The 17375-nt window shown below is 44.6% G+C and overlaps 1 protein-coding gene across 2 annotated transcripts in view; it reads left to right on the forward strand.

Moving 5' to 3' along the window:
• Positions 1-17375, forward strand: part of LOC140577234 (ribonuclease inhibitor-like) — a 237155-nt gene that overhangs the window by 27445 nt on the left and 192335 nt on the right. For both annotated transcript variants that reach the window (XM_072697104.1, XM_072697103.1), the window contains exons 5-8: positions 1180-1275; positions 1630-1656; positions 5436-5631; positions 12497-12667. In XM_072697104.1, the coding sequence (XP_072553205.1) occupies positions 1180-1275; positions 1630-1656; positions 5436-5631; positions 12497-12667 (490 nt within the window). The remainder of the gene's footprint in view (positions 1-1179; positions 1276-1629; positions 1657-5435; positions 5632-12496; positions 12668-17375) is intronic.

Raw genomic sequence — 17375 nt, forward strand, 5'->3', positions numbered from 1 at the left:
CTTAACTGCTACGTTAAGCTATGTATAGAAAGTGATCTATTAATGAAGTTGTTTCTTCTTCTTCTTCTTCTTAATATTATTCTATCATACATCAACACCCTGTTCATTACCGACACTAACTCTGTAAACAATTAATAACAAGGAGAAATATTATGTAGACCCTCATGAAGATAAATGTACAGGTTCTTATTTCACTTTTTAGCTTAAAGAAGTTTGTTTAGTGATGTACATTTACATGAAGCTGCTTAGTTATGTATATTTTACATTTGAATTATTTTAGGGATTTATTTAACTACACTATCTGTGATCCCTCTGATACACATGCCACAGTCACATTCACCACACGTTTTTGCTCCTCGCAGTTCTGACCTGGTCTGGATACTTCTACTGCTGTTTGCTCCTTTGTTAATAAACCATTTTTACCTTTAACTGTTTCAGACCTGGAACAACCACATCACATCACAGGTTGTTTGACTTAATGACATTTTCCCAATTACATCATGTGACAGAGTGAGGAAAAAGCAGAGACGGCCGTGCAGGGTTGTGAACAAAGTCACAAATAAGGAACCATAAATCTTACTGGTTAAAGTGATGTTTGCTTTGTGATGTGTAAAAGGGAGTGCAGTGCAGCAGCTCGGAGGTCCCGTGTGAGCAGCTGGGGAATCCTCAGCATAGTTTATTTTTAATTTGAAATATTTAGTTATTGACACTTTAATAATTATATCAGTAGTAGTCTCTGAACCCTCACACTGATAATAAGAGGGAGTCATGGGCTCCATGGCATATGTTCTTTGCGCATGACTAAACACTCTCTGACACAGACAGTGTATGCAAAGCCTGTATTATACAGTATGTGCCACAAAGCCATACCACACCAAAACACACAACCGATCTCATAAAGAGTTCATGAAGAGTCTATGTTGAAATCAAATGGATCAACCTCACCGGTGTTGCAGGTTAAATTGCACAGGGGATGATCTAGATTCCCTGTAGCTTCAGAATTCAAAAAGAAAGAGCAGACTGGTCTTTGGGGCGAGGTGAACTTAAAAATCTACAACTAATAATATCAGTATTCAACAAGTACTCAAATATTCATCAGTATTTGAAAACACATCTCACTTCTGGAAGAAGTCTGGGACTGGAGGCAGAAACATAACTGACTGTTTTAACTGTTTTCAGATCACTTACCCAAGCCTGGAAGGACTGCTGGAATTGTCGTTGGTGTGATTTTATTTGTGGGCCTCCTGACTGCAGGAGCTGTTTACCTCTATAATGGTAGGTTGACTCTCTGTCCAGGACTGGACCACATTCCTCTTAATGGTTTTTTAACATCTTTACTGTCATAACACACACAGCTGAAATCACCTTTAGTGCACCAGGCTTAGTCACATGATCTGTTTAGTAACGGTCAGTCAGCTACTGAATATCTGTGCTTTCATTTAGTCAGGGTTTTTTTATTCTCCTACACAGTGATACAGTAAAATGCATAAGGACTATTTGGTAAACCACAGTCAACTGCCACCCAAAGTTAGAATCACTCTACAACTTTAGAATATGTATGATTTGAATAAACACTTGTTGACATTGTCTTTCCTTGTTCATGTTTCACTGTTACATTTCTGTTTACAGAAAGAAGAAAAAGAGAAATCCAAATAGGTAATCATACGCTTCTTCTTTTCTACCATTTTTCTAATTTAGGCAGATAATTTGCAGGTTGTATGAACTGCAGCAGTAACTGCACACTGATTGGTGCTGGGCAGGATAAGAGTGTTCCAGTACTGATGTTATCCAGGTCTTGGTGTCTAGGTCACAGCAGCCAAAATGTGTGTGCAGCCTCTCAAAATAAAGGGTGGTGGGGGGCAGGGGGATGCAGGTAAAAAGAAAAGAGGTCAGGTGCAGAGGAGAGCCTTTGCACCATCCTACCTGCACACAGTCCTGCCTATCAGCACCACAGACGCCATCCACACAACCACAGGTGCAGCTAAACACACACCCCTGCACATCTACCCCTGCCTCCGCACGCACATATAAATATTCCCTTATGTACATTTACATTAATTTATGCACTTTCATATGCTCACCTGTGGGTAGTGTATTATGTTTTTGTTTTGTTTGTTTTTAGTCCTGTTTGCTAAGCTCTGATTTTCTGCCCTAGTTTTCTTTGTAGAAGTTAACACTGAAAGTAGTGGCTTGGAGTTTTTTGTTGGCAGGCCTGTTGTCATGAGGTCTCCTAAGCATAGAGGGGGTGTTGCTGGAAAGCTGTTCTCCAAGAACATGGATAGGTTTTGGGTAATATTCCCAAAGTGATTTACTGACATGCATCCCCATAATGCATGTGGTAATATGCATCACCCAAATACTTATGGTAACACAGAGTCCTTCTTTCCATTTACTGCATGGAACAGACATGGTGGTGTTGGTACTAGTGAGGAGTGCATATAGTTCTGAATGGAGTTTTTTATTGTTAGTGAATTTGTTTATACTTTCTATAAGCGCAATGGTTGTTTCCTTTGTGGTTCTGCCACAAAAGTCTGTAGAAGTGTTTGTCTATGAAGTCGATGCTTCTTCCACTGTGAGATGAAGGTATTTTGGCTTAGTAATCCACTGATATTATATCCACAAGAAAAAAGTGTTTCCACTTCCAAAATGTCTTGTAAGTTACCATGATGGGTCACATCCATAATTTTGCATTGTTTTTAGAGTTCACGCGTGCTCCCTCTGTTCTCAGAGTTCATGCCATGCTTTACTGCTGGACATTTAAAGCACATACCGTTTCAGTACTGCGAGTATCCTCACAACCTCAGATGCACCACATCCGCCAGCTCATCAATGACATTCTTTCACCTATGACCTCTCGTTACCACCAACGTTTAAAGAGCTTTCACAAAACTTTTTCTTTTAAAATTATAGGACTCATCACAGAGCTGTCAGCTCTAAACAATTATTTCACCCAAATTCTGTCTTTAACATCTTATTCCAGCTCAGGAAATCATGGATCGGATGAGGACTTTGTGTCTGTGTATTTGTGAGTGTGTGTGTGTAAAAACATTGAACATGCTAACATTAAGTCATTACAGCCTAATTAACACACACAAGGCTGTATTAACTACCTCAGGGGGGTGCTATACAGCACTTTGTGAAACACTCTGTAACTGTAACAGCTGTCTGATGAGATTAGTGACCGTAGAAAACATGGACGATGTGAGGCCAGGATTGTCCACCATCTTGTAAACCATTTGCAACCAGAGTGTGGTAGATACAAGAGGAGGAACCAGACATGCCTACTCGTGTGGTTAGACCTGCGTCCTCTGAGACCGCCAGCTTACAGTGCAGCCTGAAGGCTTCTGCATAGGGCACTTTTCTTTGAACAGTCAAACACTCCACAGCACATCCAGCCTTTGATTCCTGACCACGCTGTTCTGATTGGTGGTGACCTCACTGATCAGACTGTCAGCTGTAATGGGTCACTAAACTGTCCTGGCAGCAAAAAACACAGATCAGTGCTTTAAATCTAACAGTACTTTAAGATGAACTAACCAGTTATGTAGTATTACTCACAATGATTTCTTATCTGTGCTAAATCACTATTATATGACAAATATGCTCTCTGTATCAGTTTTATTTAAAAAAACTATTTTATTGGATGGATTATTTGCAATGAACTTTGAATCAAAGAAATAAACAATGGTTATTTTCAATATTGCTGTCACTTTCATCATACCATTGTTCCTAAACGGTGAACCTTTAGGATCTACACATTATTGATTAATACTATAAGCTCATCATGATCTCCACTGGCTCTCTGTTCCAGTGATGTAGTGCAGTGTTAGAGATGATCAGATCAATATGGTCACATTCTCAGAATCTCTTCATTACTTCTGTCCAGAGCTTAAACTCTTTCAGCTGGACACATTTCATTCATGCAAAACACATCTGTACAGTGGTGTAAACAACTGTATAGAGGTAGAACATCACAAAATGACAGAAATGCCAGAACTTACAGGCTTTAACAACAAGACCAACACAACGTTAAATCTACAGCAGAAGAAATTATCTTTGAAGGGAGCAACACTAGAGCTGCTTTTAGTCACAGCTGAAGATAAGAGTGGATATAGAAGATAACCTCTCCAGAATCAGTCTCACTCTCCTCTGGATCAGCTTCTTCTCACCTTTAGGTCGAGAGTTTCTGTGCTGACGGCTGCAGCCGCAATCCCTTTCAGCTCTATTTCTCCTGTTTTTACTTAGTTCTATCTTTGAGCTTGCTGTTACAGACCTGTACCTAAAAACCAAGCTTCTCATTACAGAGATCCTCACTGTCTGCTCATCAATATTCTGACTACAGCATTCAGACTACATTACTGCTAATGCTAATGAGCAGAGGCTGCATCTTTGAAACAACAAACTCAGGCTTTTCTTCTCATTTGTCCTAAACACAGCACTGTATTCCAATTCAAGATATAGTCTAGTATAGAGTCTGGAAAAAAGGAGGACCATTTAAATGTTAAATATTTCATTCTTTATTACAAAATATGGACAATAATTATAATGTACTTGCATCACTTTTGCAAAAACAATGAGAATTTCATATCAAGAAATGAAAAACAGAACCAAATCAATTATTGAAGAAAAAGTTACAACACCCTATGCCCTGAGATCCTTTGGAGTGTGCACTAAACTTCAAACTAAAAAGGCTGGCTCTGTGGAAGGAGTCAAACTGGACACTCTGATGGTTGGCTGAGAAACAAACTCTCATAAAGCTGCTTGCCATCCTGGAAACTGCATCACACCCCCTGCACATAAATACATATATATATATATATGAATTTATATGTACCCTTTTTCACTTTTATAACCTGTGTTTAATAGCACTTCTATAACAAGCCTGATTAATGTATGTACACACTTCTAGTACATACTTCATACGTCCACATCGGCCCTGCTTACTTTTATTTACAGTTTGCTGTTAACAGCTTTTCTGTAACTTTTCTTGTATTTATTCCAATAACGTATGTCTTTCCCTGTGTAATATGTACAGTACTGTGACACTGCAGTTACCTTATCTTTACTCATCTTGTGGCTGAACTTGCTAGGACGGCCTGACCTGGCCATGTTGGCAGTTCTTTCATATGTAAATGTTTTTGTTTATATGTGTTGGTGGAGCTTTTTAACATCACATGGTTCAGCTTCTTACTGTGTGGAGCTGAGAACCTGCTAATTTCACTGCAGGACTGGAAACACTGTCTGCTCATTTCTCCCTGAAACAGTGATTAATAAAGCTGAACTAAACGGACTGATTATCTGTGAATCTGGGATCCTGTAATAATGTATGAGTTATTATTAATAACAGCTGATCAGAAATCAGTGATCTATATTTGAGTAGATCTGTGAGTCTGTTCTGCTGAAGTAACTGCTTTATCATTCTCTTCTGTGTGCAGTCAGATCATACCTGAACTCAGACGGTGACGGTCGTCTCCTTCACCACAACCTCTCTCCTCGTCAGTGGGATTATGTAGTGTTTACTTTACTGAACTCAGAACAGGAGCTGAAAGAGTTTAGACTGAAGAAGTACGACCCATCAGACAGAGGAGTTCAAATGCTGCAGAGAGTCATCGCATCATCCACAAAAGCTGAGTGAGTATTTTAACTCTACAGTATACTGATACAGTAAAGACAGACTGTGCATTATCATGGTCACGGGTAAAGAGCAGATTTGACCCTGTTCCCTTGTTGCCTTTTTTCCCTTTGATTTGAAATATATGAATTAACCATCCTCTGGTGGTCTTTATCACAATCTGCGTTTAAGCTGTTACCAATGCATTGAAATCAGAAAAGGACAGCATGAGTTTGAGCCACAGGTTTGTGCAGCGCGTTGGTGATGGCTCTCTCGCAGAGTTGGTAATCTTTTAGAGAGAAAGTTGCAGAAAGACACCGAGCTCAACTTGCCCCAGCATTGCTTAGTTCTGGTGTGCATTTCCCCAATAATAATTAATCCTTGCGACTTACTACTGTAAGAGCGATGTAACTAAGAAAAAGGTAATTTTACAATTATTTTCCAAAAGCCTTCTTGGTCTCCAAAATTAAGAATGAATTTAAGTAGTTCTTTGTTGACTCTGTCTCTGCATCTGTGCTGGAAAGGCCCCGCCAGTCAGAAACTGAACCACCGAAAGTATCAGTAGACAAATAATTATTGTAAAAACTAATAACCAATATTATTAAAATGACTGGTATTAAAAACATGTTGTAAAAAAACAGTTGATACATATTGCATATCGGGCAAACATATTTCATTTAGTTAATTTAAATGAGTACATCAACAAATAATCTCCTATACTTTAATCTAGTAAAATGATTTTGGTTGTAATTTGCATGCTTATTGTCATGGCGTGTACGGCCAGACCTGAAGGGATGAACACTTGCAGAGATGGATTCAAAGTAAGGTGGTTTATTAACCAAAACCAAATACAAAACCAATTTATACAAAACTTGCCTCTAGAGTCTTAAATGCTTCCAGTTCCAGGTGAAACACATGAACAATGAACAAACACAAATGAACAGCAATGAACACAAATGAACAGGGGGAGGGGTCCCGGCACCACAGGCTTAAACTGAGACACACGAAAACAAACATGAGTGGGGTGGAAACCTCAACATAAACATGACAGCAATGACCTTCATAATCAAAAACCAAATAAGGTCCAGAAAACTTAACTGTCCTTCCTGAGTCTTGTGCCACCATGAGTCCACCGCGGCCTTCCAGGGGGGCGGTTGTGGTCGGTACCCCAAATAGCCTCGATACAGGGTGCTGCTGACACTGGAACTGGCACTGAAACAGATGCAGTGGGCGTCACCATTACTGGAACAGGAGCGGTGGGCACCGCCTTCACAGGAACAGAAGCAGCTGGCCCTGCTCGCCTTGGGGCAGTCGCAGGTACCACTGCCTGAACAGAACTAGAAACAGAGACCTGAGTCTTGTGGCTCCATGAGTCGACCGCGGCTTTTTGGGGGGGCTGGTTGTGGTGGGTACCCCAGGTAGCCTCAATACGGGGTGCCGCTGGCACTGGAGCAGACACGGCGGGCGCCGCCAGCACTGACACTAGAACGGACGCGGTCGCAGGTACCACTGCCTGAACTGAACTAGGACCGGGTGGTGGTAGGGCGACCTAGGAGCTGGTCAAGCTGAATAGTGAGCGCAATAAGTTCATCCGGCTCAAGGGACTCACCTCCAAACCTTGGACTGGGAGGAGCAGGGAGCTGAGCGTGAGGGAAGAGAACGTAACAAGGGGAAACTAAGGAAGGGGCTAGAACAGAAAGCCACAACGACATCGGGGAGTAAACAAACAAAGGACAGAGCCACGTTTTGTTAACAAAAGAGGGGAGGCTGGGGAGCACGGCGCTAGACCAAAAAGGCAAGGCTGACCTAACCTGACTTTGAAGCGTACTGCCTTGAACGTGGGTTGCCTTGGAACATGAGCGGAAAGCGAACGTACCTTGCTTGCCTCGAGAATCACACAGTGACTAGCTCCTGACTATGAGCTAGAACCAGAGCAGGAAGCGAACGTACTTCACTTGCCTCTAGAGTAGGTTGGAGAACTTCGCCTGAACGTGGACCGCAACCTAGAGCCTGAACCTGAACACGCCAGTAACGCGCCCAAGAGTCTCAGAGATCCCAACGCAGTCAATTCACGGCAGTGAACAAAGGGAACAACTCTCCTTAAATGCTAAGTGACTGATATTCATACTGCCATGAAGTGATCACTGCAGACTCTCAGTGACTCAATTTCTTATTACCATATTCAAAGTACCATATCCCCTTTACCCATAGTTTGCACAAATTTCTAATAAAGAGTGCAGATTAGCGCTGACTCGTACTCTCGTCTTGTTTACAGTGATTTAACTAGCAGCTTTAAATTGAGTTCGCCTGTATGTGTGTGTTCCACTGATGCAGTCTCCTTTTTAGTCTGCATCAGTGGAACCACAGTGGAGTCACCATGCCTCTGATATGGTGGTCAGCAGCACAGGAGCCCCTCAAGGAACGGTCTTGGCACCGTTCCTCTTCACCCTGTACACTGCTGACTTCATGTACAGTTCACCAACCTGTCACCTCCAGTTCTCTGTTCTCAAGTTCTCTGATGACTCAGCGATCATCGGCCTCATAACCAATGAGGAGGACAGCGAGTACAGAGAACTTTTTCAGGACTTTGTGGACTGGTGTCTGCAGAACCACCTTCAGATAAACGCAGGTGGTGGATTTCTGCAGATGCAGACACCCCCCTCCATCAGTGAACATCCAGGGTATGAACATCGAGAGAGTGGACTCATAAATACCTGGGTGTTCATCTGAACAACAAACTGGACTGGTCAGTCAACACTGCTGCTCTCTACAAGAAAGGCCAGAGCAGACTCTACCTGCTGAGAAGATTGAGGTCCTTTGGGGTGCAGGGAGCACTCCTGAGAACTGTCTTCCACACAGTGGTAGCATCTGCCATCTTTTATGGAGTGGTCTGCTGGGGCAGTAGCATCTCGACGGCAGATAAGAAAAGACTGAATAAGCTTATAAAGAGGGACGGCTCTGTCCTGGGGTGCTTCTTAGACCCAGTGCAGGTGGTGGGAGACAGGAGGATGACAGCCAAGCTGGCATCCATGCTGGAGAACAGCTCCCACCCCATGCATGAGACTCTGGCAGCACTGGGCAGCTCCTTTAGCGACAGGCTGCTTCACCCCAAGTGTGTGAAGGAGCAGTATTGCAGGTTGCAATAACCTGTAAATAATATTGTTATTGCTTTTTTACTTCTTATTTATATTGTGTTTATAGTGTAAATTAGTTATCTACATTTTTGTAACTGAGTGTCTTGCTATCCCTTTCTGCTGTGACACTGAGAATTTCACCACTGTGGGACTAATAAAGAATTATCTTATCTTATCTTATCTTATCTTTAGTCTAGAGCAGTGTTTCTCAATCCTGGTCCTGGAGGTACCTTGCCCAGTTTTACTATAATGAGGGGGGCTCAGACACAGGAAGAGGATGCATTAGGCAGGTTTTATTCACAAAAACAGAAAATAGAAACAAATGCAAAAACTGAAAAAGCAGTAATGAAACATCCATACAGTTCAAAAAAGAGACAAAAACTAAAAGATAAAAAATAAAAGCACAAAAGCCAACAAGATTCAAGAAGCTGGAAATACTAAAAGAATGTCTTGAAAGCGCACAGGTTTACCTGAGCAGTGTGCACACAACACCCACAAGATAAGATAAGATAAGATAAGATAAGATAAGATAAGATAAGATAATTCTTTATTAGTCCCGCAGTGGTGAAATTCTCAGTGTCACAGCAGAAAGGGATAGCAAGACACTCAGTTACAAAAATTTAGATAAATAATCAACACTATATACACAATATAAACAAGAATTAAAAAAGCAATAACAATATTATTTACAGCAAAAGACTCTTAATTGCACATGGGGGTGGAATATTGCACATAGTATTTCCTGAACATGAACATGTGTGTGTAGTTAAGTGTGTGTGTATGTGGTCCGCTGGGAGCAGTGCTGGTTGTGCAGTCTGACGGCAGCAGGAAGGAAGGACCTGTGATACCCCTCCTTCACACACTTGGGGTGAAGCAGCCTGTCGCTAAAGGAGCTGCCCAGTGCTGCCAGAGTCTCATGCATGGGGTGGGAGCTGTTCTCCAGCATGGATGCCAGCTTGATTGTCATCCTCCTGTCTCCCACCACCTGCACTGGGTCTAAGAAGCACCCCAGGACAGAGCCGGCCCTCTTTATGAGTTTGTCCAGTCTCTTCTTATCTGCCGTCGAGATGCTACTGCCCCAGCAGACCACTCCATAAAAGATGGCAGATGCCACCACTGTGTCGAAGAACGTCCTCAGACGTGCTCCCTGTACTCCAAAGGACCTCAATCTCCTCAGCAGATAGAGTCTGCTCTGGCCTTTCTTGTAGAGTGCAGCAGTGTTGACTGACCAGTCCAGTTTGTTGTTCAGATGAACACCCAGGTATTTATAAGAGTCCACACTCTCGATGTTCATACCCCGGATGTTCACTGATGGAGGGGGGTGTCTGCACCTGCGGAAATCCACCACCAGTTCTTTGGTTTTTCCAGCGTTTATCTGCAGATGGTTCTGCAGACACCAGTCCACAAAGTCCTGAATAAGTTCTCTGTACTCGCTGTCCTCCTCATTGGATATGAGGCCGACGATCGCTGAGTCATCAGAGAACTTCTGGAGGTGACAGGTCGGTGAGCTGTACATGAAGTCAGCCAAGACCGTTCCTTGAGGGGCTCCTGTGCTGCTGACCACCAAGTCAGAGACACAGTCCCGTGCCCTCACATGCTGTGGTCGGTTGGTGAGGTAGTCCAGTATCCAGTTTGACAGGTGACTGTCCACTCCACAATGTCCCAGCTTGTCCTTTAGGAGCCCTGGCTGTATGGTGTTAAAAGCACTGGAGAAATCGAAGAAGGTGATCCTCACAGTGCTGCCGGGCTTCTCCAGGTGAGAAAGAGCTCTGTGTAGAAGATAGATGACAGCATCATCCACCCCGACACCAGGCTGGTAGGCGAACTGAAGAGGGTCCATGGATGGGCTCACCAGAGGGCGGATGTGGTTGATGACCAGCCTCTCCAGTGACTTCATCAGATGGGAAGTCAGGGCCACCGGCCTGTAGCTGTTTAGGTCCTTTGGGTGCTGTGTTTTGGGCACATGTTTTCCACAGCTGTGGTACTCTTCCTAGTTTCAGGCTCATGATGAACATATGCTCAACTACCCTACACAGCTGATCTGCGCAGGACTTGAGGAGCCTGGCACTGATTCCATCAGGACCTGTAGCTTTCTTAGGCTTGATCTTCCTCAGCTCATTTCTCACCTGGGTTGTTGTGAAGGACAGGTTGGAGCAGGGGGGCTGGGTGCTGGAATGTGTGAATGGGTGGTTGATGCTGCCAGATGATGAGCCATTAGGGGATGATGATGATGATTGTGGGCCAAAAGTTCTGAGAGAAGAAGAAGGGTGAGGGCAGCATGATGGTAGTGCTGCTGAGTGGGGATACAGCAGGGGTGTCTGTGTAGGGGGAGGGCTAGGTGATTGATCGAATCTGTTGAAAAATAGATTGAGATCATTCACCAACTTCTGGTCCCCCACCACCTGGGAGTTGGACTTTGTGTGGCAAGATATGGTTTTAAGGCCTTTCCAAACTCCCCTGACGTTGTTCTGCTGCAACTGTTCCTCCAGCTTCCTCTTATAGCTGGCTTTCCCCTCCCTGATCTTCCTTATCAGTTCCCTCTGCACAGCTTTCAGCTCATCCTTGTCACCAGAGGTGACATATGTTAATGCTCCACAAGCTGAAGGGGAACGAAGGGCTTTTTAAAGGAAGGGTAATTGCAGGGAGAGGGACAGGAAGTAGAGCATTAACTAAAATGCTGGTGATGCCGACCTCTGGTGTGAATCAGTGGGTGCTGAGTTTTTGTGTAATTGTCGCCAGTACAGTCGTCGGTACAGTGCACACAGATCACCCACAACATAAAGACTCTAAAATTGTGTGGCTTTTCACTTTCTCATCAATCGCAGGCTGTGCTGCAGTAGCATTATTTTTCTCTAATAAAGCTTCTGAGCTGAGATTCATCATGTTCAATGCTAAAGCTCTCCCTGAAACCTTCCTTAGCAAATTCATAAATCATCAGAACTCCACTAAGATGTTATAATCAAGTATAAAAACAGTTTATCAGGCATAACACAGTACACATTTATTTACCTCACTGCATGGATGGGATAAAAGTGGATAAAAGCATCTGTGCCCGTCACAAATGATATGGTTGTCTTGTCATAAAGTCCATCTGTGTGCTAAGTATCGCATGATCTGTCAGCATACACACACCTTTTCTGAAAGGCCCCAGAGGCTACAACACCATTAACCAAGAGGCACCACTAACTAAACAACACCATGAAGACCAAGGAGATCTCCAAAAAAGTCAGGGACAGAGTTGTAGAGAAGTACAAGTCAGCATTGGGTTTTAAAAAAATATCCAAATCTCTGATGATCCCCCCGGAGCACCATCAGATCCATTCTTTTCATATCAAATGAAAAGAACATGGTACCACAACAAACCTGAGAGGGCCACCCACTAAAACTAAAATTCATAAATAGATCAGATCTATCTTATCTTATCTTATCTTAAAAAGACAGAGAGGCAGCACAGAGACCAGGCCTGAAGGAGTTTTAAGTTGTAGGGATGTTCTGTAAATGAAATGATGCAAACCCTCAAATAATCCATTTTAATTACAGATTTAATTCCTAATGTTTTGGAGATGTTTTGACCCAGTCGTCTAAAACATCACAAATTTGGCCCAAATCCTTATGTCCAGTGTCCTGCTTCAACACGTCAACTTTGAGAATAAAAGTTTCACTTGCTGCCTAATAAATCCACACACTCACAGCTGCCGTGATTACAACAAATGTTATGCAGTGTTCTGCTTTTTCTTCGTTTCTGTTTTAGGCTGGATAAATGTTCTGTCACAGATAAAAGCTGTTCAGTTCTGGCCTCAGTTCTCAGATCAGTGAACTCACTGAAAGATCTGAACCTGACTGAGAATAATCTGGAGGATTCAGGAGTGAAGGAGCTCAGTGGGGGACTGAAGAGTGAACACTGTAAACTGGAGACACTGAGGTAAGATCATCATTCTCTCACTTAACCAGATCACACACACACTCAAGTTTGGGTACAGTGTGTCGCTCAGTCTTTGATGATTAAAAGACAAATGTAAAGTGACATGTAAAGATTATATAGTGACATTACAGCCTGTACTAATCAAACTCAGATGAAAGTGAGATAATAAATATGAATAAGAGTAAAACTAATAAACAGTCTGGACTCTCTTCACTCTCAGACAGACATAGTGTGTACAGTTCCTCCAGCAGAAAGTGTGATTGGTTCTGTAAGGGTTTGTAGATTTTGCTGGAGGTTTTCTGCTCTGCAGAGTTTCTCCTCAGTAACTCTCCTGAACTGAGTACTAAATTTATCCAGCTTTATGCTCTAGGAATGACTGACGTTCATCATGCCTCCCAGAATTCCAGACATCATCTCGGCTCTAGAACTGTTTACATTTACATTTATGGCATTTAGACTTACAAGGTTACTCATATTACAGTGGTGGGCCAATGTAGTGTTAGGAGTCTTGCCCAAGGACTCTTATTGGTGTAGCGCAGCATAGTCACCCAGACCAGGAATCGAACCCTGGTCTCCCACAAGGTGTTGTTGTAACTCAATGGCAGGTGGTGGTGTTATCTGTTGCACCATCTATGGCGCCACACCAACCACGTTTAGTAAAGCGTAGTAGTGGTGAAGAACACAGACTTACAACAGAATCCAGAATTTAAGCTAGATCTAGTCCTGAACCCACTACTGACACTCCCTCCCAGTTTAAAACTAGAACCAGAACATGGAACAGAACCAGAACGTGGAGCAGAACCAGAGAGCACTGGATCTCACTTAGACAGTAGAGGAGTAAATCTACCTCCTTTGGTAGAAGAGTCAAATCCCAGTGTGATCTTCACCTGATCACCAGCTCTTCTTCACACACTCTCAGGTTCTGGAAGGAAGTGGATTCTCTCAGAAGCAGCTCCCCTCTCACCCGTATTACACTCAGTGCTGCTTTCTTCACCAGAAGCTCCTTCTCCTCTCCCACCCATATTACACTCAGTGCTGCTTTCTTCACCAGAAGAAGCTCCTTCTCCTCTCCCACCCATATTACACTCAGTGCTGCTTTCTTCACCAGAAGAAGCTCCTTCTCCTCTCCCACCCGTATTACACTCAGTGCTGCTTTCTTCACCAGAAGAAGCTCCTTCTCCTCTCTCACCCGTATTACACTCAGTGCTGCTTTCTTCACCAGAAGAAGCTCCTTCTCCTCTCTCACCCGTATTACACTCAGTGCTGCTTTCTTCACCAGAAGAAGCTCCTTCTCCTCTCTCACCCGTATTACACTCAGTGCTGCTTTCCTCACCAGAAGAAGCTCCTTCTCCTCTCTCACCCGTATTACACTCAGTGCTGCTTTCTTCACCAGAAGAAGCTCCTTCTCCTCTCTCACCCGTATTACACTCAGTGCTGCTTTCCTCACCAGAAGAAGCTCCTTCTCCTCTCTCACCCGTATTACACTCAGTGCTGCTTTCCTCACCAGAAGAAGCTCCTTCTCCTCTCCCACCCGTATTACACTCAGTGCTGCTTTCTTCACCAGAAGAAGCTCCTTCTCCTCTCTCACCCGTATTACACTCAGTCCTGCTTTCCTCACCAGAAGAAGCTCCTTCTCCTCTCCCACCCGTATTACACTCAGTGCTGCTTTCCTCACCAGAAGAAGCTCCTTCTCCTCTCCCACCCGTATTACACTCAGTGCTGCTTTCTTCACCAGAAGAAGCTCCTTCTCCTCTCCCACCCGTATTACACTCAGTGCTGCTTTCCTCACCAGAAGAAGCTCCTTCTCCTCTCCCACCCGTATTACACTCAGTGCTGCTTTCCTCACCAGAAGAAGCTCCTTCTCCTCTCCCACCCGTATTACACTCAGTGCTGCTTTCCTCACCAGAAGAAGCTCCTTCTCCTCTCCCACCCGTATTACACTCAGTGCTGCTTTCCTCACCAGAAGAAGCTCCTTCTCCTCTCCCACCCGTATTACACTCAGTGCTGCTTTCCTCACCAGAAGAAGCTCCTTCTCCTCTCCCACCCGTATTACACTCAGTGCTGCTTTCCTCACCAGAAGAAGCTCCTTCTCCTCTCCCACCCGTATTACACTCAGTGCTGCTTTCTTCACCAGAAGAAGCTCCTTCTCCTCTCCCACCCGTATTACACTCAGTGCTGCTTTCTTCACCAGAAGAAGCTCCTTCTCCTCTCCCACCCGTATTACACTCAGTGCTGCTTTCTTCACCAGAAGAAGCTCCTTCTCCTCTCTCACCCGTATTACACTCAGTGCTGCTTTCTTCACCAGAAGAAGCTCCTTCTCCTCTCCCACCCGTATTACACTCAGTGCTGCTTTCCTCACCAGAAGAAGCTCCTTCTCCTCTCTCACCCGTATTACACTCAGTGCTGCTTTCCTCACCAGAAGAAGCTCCTTCTCCTCTCCCACCCGTATTACACTCAGTGCTGCTTTCTTCACCAGAAGAAGCTCCTTCTCCTCTCCCACCCGTATTACACTCAGTGCTGCTTTCTTCACCAGAAGAAGCTCCTTCTCCTCTCCCACCCGTATTACACTCAGTGCTGCTTTCTTCACCAGAAGAAGCTCCTTCTCCTCTCTCACCCGTATTACACTCAGTGCTGCTTTCTTCACCAGAAGAAGCTCCTTCTCCTCTCCCACCCGTATTACACTCAGTGCTGCTTTCTTCACCAGAAGAAGCTCCTTCTCCTCTCTCACCCGTATTACACTCAGTGCTGCTTTCCTCACCAGAAGAAGCTCCTTCTCCTCTCCCACCCGTATTACACTCAGTGCTGCTTTCCTCACCAGAAGAAGCTCCTTCTCCTCTCTCACCCGTATTACACTCAGTGCTGCTTTCTTCACCAGAAGAAGCTCCTTCTCCTCTCTCACCCGTATTACACTCAGTGCTGCTTTCCTCACCAGAAGAAGCTCCTTCTCCTCTCTCACCCGTATTACACTCAGTGCTGCTTTCCTCACCAGAAGAAGCTCCTTCTCCTCTCTCACCCGTATTACACTCAGTGCTGCTTTCCTCACCAGAAGAAGCTCCTTCTCCTCTCTCACCCGTATTACACTCAGTGCTGCTTTCCTCACCAGAAGAAGCTCCTTCTCCTCTCTCACCCGTATTACACTCAGTGCTGCTTTCCTCACCAGAAGAAGCTCCTTCTCCTCTCTCACCCGTATTATACTCAGTGCTGCTTTCCTCACCAGAAGAAGCTCCTTCTCCTCTCCCACCCGTATTACACTCAGTGCTGCTTTCCTCACCAGAAGAAGCTCCTTCTCCTCTCCCACCCGTATTACACTCAGTGCTGCTTTCTTCACCAGAAGAAGCTCCTTCTCCTCTCCCACCCGTATTACACTCAGTGCTGCTTTCTTCACCAGAAGAAGCTCCTTCTCCTCTCCCACCCGTATTACACTCAGTGCTGCTTTCCTCACCAGAAGAAGCTCCTTCTCCTCTCCCACCCGTATTACACTCAGTGCTGCTTTCCTCACCAGAAGAAGCTCCTTCTCCTCTCCCACCCGTATTACACTCAGTGCTGCTTTCCTCACCAGAAGAAGCTCCTTCTCCTCTCTCACCCGTATTACACTCAGTGCTGCTTTCCTCACCAGAAGAAGCTCCTTCTCCTCTCTCACCCGTATTACACTCAGTGCTGCTTTCCTCACCAGAAGAAGCTCCTTCTCCTCTCTCACCCGTATTACACTCAGTGCTGCTTTCCTCACCAGAAGAAGCTCCTTCTCCTCTCTCACCCGTATTACACTCAGTGCTGCTTTCCTCACCAGAAGAAGCTCCTTCTCCTCTCTCACCCGTATTATACTCAGTGCTGCTTTCCTCACCAGAAGAAGCTCCTTCTCCTCTCCCACCCGTATTACACTCAGTGCTGCTTTCCTCACCAGAAGAAGCTCCTTCTCCTCTCCCACCCGTATTACACTCAGTGCTGCTTTCTTCACCAGAAGAAGCTCCTTCTCCTCTCCCACCCGTATTACACTCAGTGCTGCTTTCTTCACCAGAAGAAGCTCCTTCTCCTCTCCCACCCGTATTACACTCAGTGCTGCTTTCCTCACCAGAAGAAGCTCCTTCTCCTCTCCCACCCGTATTACACTCAGTGCTGCTTTCCTCACCAGAAGAAGCTCCTTCTCCTCTCCCACCCGTATTACACTCAGTGCTGCTTTCCTCACCAGAAGAAGCTCCTTCTCCTCTCTCACCCGTATTACACTCAGTGCTGCTTTCTTCACCAGAAGAAGCTCCTTCTCCTCTCCCACCCGTATTACACTCAGTGCTGCTTTCCTCACCAGAAGAAGCTCCTTCTCCTCTCCCACCCGTATTACACTCAGTGCTGCTTTCTTCACCAGAAGAAGCTCCTTCTCCTCTCCCACCCGTATTACACTCAGTGCTGCTTTCCTCACCAGAAGAAGCTCCTTCTCCTCTCCCACCCGTATTACACTCAGTGCTGCTTTCTTCACCAGAAGAAGCTCCTTCTCCTCTCCCACCCGTATTACACTCAGTGCTGCTTTCTTCACCAGAAGCTCATTCTGCGTTCACACTGCATCTTGAGATGGGACTCGATTTGTTGGTTTTTTATTTATTGATTTGTAATTTGTAATGGCAGTGTGATCAATAACGAACCCACTGAATTCTGATTTAGGCCTCTTTCATATGTGGTGTTGAAATCTGATTGCCATCTAATGTGCAGCAGTGTGACC

The sequence above is a fragment of the Salminus brasiliensis genome, chromosome 14, assembly GCF_030463535.1.
Source record: "Salminus brasiliensis chromosome 14, fSalBra1.hap2, whole genome shotgun sequence".
Lineage (NCBI taxonomy): Eukaryota > Metazoa > Chordata > Actinopteri > Characiformes > Bryconidae > Salminus > Salminus brasiliensis.